This window comes from Amphiura filiformis, chromosome 7 (assembly GCF_039555335.1).
Source record: "Amphiura filiformis chromosome 7, Afil_fr2py, whole genome shotgun sequence".
NCBI lineage: Eukaryota > Metazoa > Echinodermata > Ophiuroidea > Amphilepidida > Amphiuridae > Amphiura > Amphiura filiformis.
This window is the reverse complement of record NC_092634.1, coordinates 55,731,801-55,737,850: the sequence shown is the minus strand read 5'-3', so window position 1 is coordinate 55,737,850 and position 6,050 is coordinate 55,731,801. Positions and strand designations below refer to the sequence as shown.

The 6,050-nt window shown below is 39.3% G+C and overlaps 1 protein-coding gene across 1 annotated transcript in view; it reads right to left on the bottom strand.

Moving 5' to 3' along the window:
• Nucleotides 1-332: 332 nt before the first annotated feature.
• The window catches only part of LOC140157364 (probable ATP-dependent RNA helicase DDX10), an 80,917-nt gene continuing 75,199 nt past the window's right edge, over nucleotides 333-6,050 (bottom strand). Inside the window, 1 exon segment of the mRNA XM_072180533.1 lies at nucleotides 333-869. Within this exon segment, the coding sequence (XP_072036634.1) occupies nucleotides 689-869 (181 nt within the window). The 3' untranslated portion in view covers nucleotides 333-688.

The following is a 6,050-nucleotide window of genomic DNA, read 5'->3' as shown; positions in this document are numbered from 1 at the left end:
AAAATGCACTGTCATGGGACAGCTTCCTGGACTTCCTCCACTCCCACAGCCCAACATTTGGCACCCAGCACAAAAAAATCTGTGAGAATGCACACAAGATCCTTGCACAGATGATAAAACGGTGCTGCTTTCTGCTTTTCATACACTTTTTTCATGAAACAGGGCTGGGCTGTGAATGTGGTCCAGGAAGCTGTTCCATGTCAGTGCATTTTGCTGTTGTGTCAGTTGGATAACTGCTTGGTTACTGACATGTATTAAGAGCAGAGTATTGAAGTAAACCTGTGTGTAATTTTGGTTCAATTTGATGGACAGGATTTCAAGATATGACCTTAAAAAAAATTATAAGTTTCTTTTTGAGCTCAGTTTATATTCTGACTAGAGAACCTTAATAATTATTTGGACTAGTGAACCATTGGACTAGAGAATCCGATATTCGAACTAGCGAACCTTTTTCAGAGTTCTGACTTGCGAATGGTAAATTACATGTTCGGACTAGCAAACCTTCGGACTAAGGAGCCTCCGGAATAGGGAACCTTCGGACTAGGGAGTTGTCACCAGAATTTCACACTTGGGCAAGTTGCAGCAACGTTACAACTTGCCCCGAATGTTTACAGCTCGTTAAATTTACTTAACCATACACAAGCCCTGATCATAGCCCACTTTTAACCCCCCTTCCACATGCTATTCATCATCTATTTCCCAAGATATGCAGTGCTAATTCTTCTTCCTCAGCCAGTGTCATTCCACCCTTGCTGTATTCCTCATCTGATTCTCCCTCATCTTCTTCCTCCATCTTCCTCTTCATCTTTTGTTTCTTTGGTACGGATGTTTCGGTTGCGTCTTTACTTCTCTTTAATTTCTTCCCAGATCTGGAGGTTGAAAACAAGAAAATAAAAAATGGTCATGTTTAGACACATTTTTTAGTTCAAAGAATGTACAGAAATATGTGATTTTCATGTTATTTTGATTTTAATTGACTTTAAGCAACTGCATTTTTATTCAGCTTAAAAAATAAGCTACTGAGTCCTTTAATATGGTCATCATCATCATCATCAGTCGGCTGCGGAGCAGACGACTACAAGCTTTCTCCAACTAATGCGATCTTGGGCAAGCAAAACAATCTTGTTTGGCCGCAGCATCCCCCAGGAGGCGCCGGACACACCGCAAGTACAGCGTGCGCAGCCGTCCCGGCCTCCTCTTCCCACGTGGTGGAATACAAAGCGCATATTCTTTCACAGGCTCGCCATCTTCAAGACGCAGTATATGGCCGAGAAATTTGAGTTGATGAATCCTGACCCCGGCAACCAGTGGAGTGGCTTTGGTCAGGTTGTAGATGGCCTCATCCGGAATCCGACCCACACGCTTGATGTTTAACACAACTCTGTAGCAAGAAGTTGCAACTGCATTGATCGTGCCCTCCATGTCCTTGGTAATTACCCATGACTCGCACCCGTACAGAAAGACAGTAACACACGTTGTCTGATTGTTTCGATTGGCAGGGACGGGCTTCTCCAAAGGCGTTCTAGATTCCAGAAATCTGCCCAGGCTAGTGCCTTTCTTCATTTTAGGTCTCCAACACTAGAGCCCATCTTGGAATCCAAATACTTGAAGTCTGTGACATGGTTGATGGTACTACCATAGACTTCAAGTGCTGGTTGGGCGTTACAGTTTGCAGTCATATATTCTGTCTTAGGTGCGCTGATGACAAGGCCCAGATCCGCCGCCGCAGCTGCAGTCCTAGCAAGCCGCGACCGGACCGGGCTATGGAAGATTCCAGCAGGGCAATATCATCAGCAAAATCCAGGTCATTCAGCATCTTGGCAGGATATCTGCTTGACCGACGTGGGTAGGTAACAATTCCAGAGTCAATTCCAGAAGTTGATTTTGTCAGAAGGTAGTCTACCAGGATAATGAACAGGAATGGTGCCAACACATCATCCTGGTCACAGTAATGATTCAGTTATCAACTACAGCATTTTGAGCAAAAACCTCATACTTTTTAATCTAGTGGCATTTTTCAAACTGTTTACTTTATTTTGATACACCCTGTATTGATCCTTTGTACAGTCACCTCCAAATGAGGTTTGTGTGTGACTGTTGTGTGTGTATGCCGACGGTTTGCACAAGCCTTCCAATTCGTTGCTAGAAACACATAAAACAAAAATGTACTTTTTATGCATGCATTGGCACGGAGAATCTCGTTTTGGAGCAAGATCCTTACAAGGGGTCAATAATGGTCCTGGTTAGATGAAGAATTCAGTGGTCACTATAAGCTTTTTACACACTTGCCTCTAAAACATCATTCTCCACATCCATCAATCCAATATATCCATTTTAATTTTAAAAATCATTTTAAAAAAAATATCTGATGAAATTCCAATGTCTTAAAAATCAAGAATGAGATATCGTCCTTTTAAAGTTCAATATTTTGTGGAAAGAGTAATCAAAGTTTACATCTAACTAGAATTACGCGGTTCGTAATTAAGGTGACCCCCACACAAAGGTGTGTAAATAACAAAGCAAGGGTCGAGCTGATGCGCGTCTGGGCGTCAGGGACGCGTGGAACTGTTGTTGGGACGCAATAAAATTAACCTTAAGCTTACCTAATGCGTTAGACAAGAATATCTCAGACGCACAGAAAATCAGGCATGTAAAACCTTATGGACAGGGCACAAAACAAATCCCGATCATTTCAGACAGAATGTCAAAAATAAATGCTCCAAGAACTATATCAGAGCGTTCACTCTGAATACCAATCTGTTGAAACATTGTGCAAGTCAAGGCTCATGAATGAAATAGTGTGACAATTGACTCCACTTAGCTTAAAGAAACTCTCCCTTGTATAAACTGTCTGTTGGGGATTTCCCCGATCATGCATGCACAAATGTTTACTACTCGGGCGATGATCGTTTTATCAGGAGTAAATCATCATTTAACTAATTTTCATGTCATGCTAAGTAAAAATGGAGTTTCCTCAACACAAAAAAGTCAACTTTGTATTCTTTATTGATGGCAATATAGGATAAAATAGCAGTGAATTAGCGGCACGTGGTAAGATTTGGGGTGTTGAATTCTGCACTTTTTTACATTAAAAATACACATAAACATAGTCACGTTGTGTGATCATAATTTTTCACAACTTTGCCAGTTTTGAAGGGGTTGATTCAGGTTTAGGAGGTGAAAGGTCAGAATTAGGGTTAGGACTATGTTTTCGATAATTAAGGGTTGGCCTTCTGACTAAATAAAAAGCTCCACTAACAAAAACATTTATACATGATGAACAAACAGGACTGGATTGTAAAAAACAACCCCTGAACAAGGACTGGATTGTAAAAAACAACCCCTAGTTTTTGGGTTTGCACTCCCATATTTTGGATTTTCTTGAAGTTCAGAGATTGTGCAATTATGAGGGTAAAATGGGGGGGCAAGAATTTTTGGCAGCTGGGGGGGCAATTTTGGCAAATCAAAAAGGAGGTGGGGGGGGGGGCAAGTGCAAGTGATTTTGAGCACACATTCATGGGGCATGTTCAAAACTAAACGCTCAAAACAAACTTAAGAAATAGTAGGCTTATGGAAACTTTTACATTTTCCTGCTTGCGACGAATACAATTTTTAGCCGGCCGGGTACAAGCATTATTATGTCTTCAGAATCTGGGCTCCTATACTTTGTACATAACCTGGCTGTCTGATCAATTTGTGTATCGGTCACCTAGAGCTACAGGGTTTTTTCATATCTGTAGCCTCTTCATAGAGTGCATAGTTCATATACTTTATATGTAAAAGTCTCTGTTGGTGTGATTTTGTTGTTGTTTATGTGACAAGCCATGACCAAAAATCACATTTTTGACCAAAAAACACATTTTTGATCACATTTTGACCAAAAATCACATTTTTGACCAAAAATCACATTTTTGACCAAAAAACACGTTTTTGACCAAAAATCACATTTTTGACCAAAAATCACTTTTTTGACCAAAAATCACATTTTTGACCAAAAATCACATTTTGACCAAAAATCACGTCAAAAATCATTTTTGACCAATAATCGCATTTTTGACCAAAAATTGCATTTTGACCAAAAATCATGTTTTTACCAAAAAAGATTCTGAAGACATAATAATGATAAAATTGACGGATAATTTAGCATGATACCTGAATTTATCAGTCTCGCTAGAGTTTTCAAATATCACGCTCGACTTCGTCTCGCATGATATTTGAAAACTCTAGCTCGACCGATAAATTCAGGTATCACACTCAATCCGTCCAATTTTATCATTATTATGTCTTCAGAATCTGGGCTCCTATACTTTGTACATAACCTGGCTGTCTGATCAATTTGTGTATCGGTCACCTAGAGCTACAGGGTTTTTTCATATCTGTAGCCTCTTCATAGAGTGCATAGTTCATATACTTTATATGTAAAAGTCTCTGTTGGTGTGATTTTGTTGTTGTTTATGTGACAAGCCATGACCAAAAATCACATTTTTGACCAAAAAAACACATTTTATACCAAAAATCACATTTTGACAAAAATCACATTTTTGACCAAAAACACGTTTTTGACCAAAAATCACATTTTGACCAAAAATCACTTTTTGACCAAAAATCACATTTTGACCAAAAATCACATTTTGACCAAAAATCACGTCAAAAATCATTTTTGACCAATAATCGCATTTTTGACCAAAAATGCATTTTTGACCAAAAATCATGTTTTTTACCAAAAAAAAGATTCTGAAGACATAATAATGATAAAATTGGACGGATAATTTCGCATGATACCTGAATTTATCAGTCTCGCTAGAGTTTTCAAATATCACGCTCGACTTCGTCTCGCATGATATTTGAAAACTCTAGCTCGACCGATAAATTCGGGTATCACACTCAATCCGTCCAATTTTATATCAATATTTACCTTTTTTTAGCCGTTTGGAAATTTTACCCCATGGGAGGCTCATAATTATTGCACGCTGTATTTTGTTGATGTAAAATGCATAATACAACCCCATGTCCAGCATATCGTAACCTCTAATATTAGTGGGTGATGTTTCCAGAGTCGGACTCGGACCCCTTAAAATTCCCATTGGACCCCTAAATTTGACTTTTGGAGGGCTGAATGAGTCCAACAAAAATCACTCGGACCCCTTAAATTTTGAAGCCAGCGCTACCCCTGTAACAAAGGTTTGTAAATACAAATAATATGCAATATGCAAATAAGCTCATTAATATTCATGAATATGCAAATAGCATGACATAAAACTATACAGCACATCAGGCCACCATATACTATCACAATACCAAGTTAGAAGTTGATCGGATATTGCGCTTAAGCTGCAGAGTGGATTTATGAAAATGTAGGCAAAATATGCAAATAAGCTCAAATAAGCTCAAATAGGCAAAAAACATGACACAAAACTATACAGCACATCAGGCCAGCATATCCAATCACCAAACCAAGTTTGATTATCATTATTAGGTTTTCTTAACTCCTAATAACCCTGAAAACATAATAATGAAGTTAATCGGTTCTTGCATTGGAGCTGCACAGTGGATTAATGAATTTGCTTCAGCCTGGACAGCCAAACAAACAACCAGGCAAACAGGCAACCATCTGGATCATAACAAAAAGACAACATTATTAGCATCACAAATTTGTAAAGAATAAAATTCCATAAAAATCACCCCTGGCTGGTTTTTTGGTTGTTTCTCCATTCACTGTCGTGCCCAGAAGTGCCTATTTCAGTCAAGTTAGCTCAATCGATAAGGCGTTCGACTATGGTGCGAGAGGTTGCGGGTTCGAACCCTGGCGGTGCCTAGTACGCTCTCGTGGAAAAATTGAGTTAGCTTGAAATTCCCCTGGACAAGGAACTGACTGCTAATTTGTCTTGTTGTAACCCATACTGAAACTCAGGCGCTGATCCTGGTTGCGATGGTTATTTGTGGAATGTCTAGGGTGTGCGCTCTTGAAGCAGCAGAGTCCCTGATTTGTTGTTTAATGGTTTATGGAATGATGTGGGGCCATAGTGGTCAGCGACAACCTGTAAAGTGTG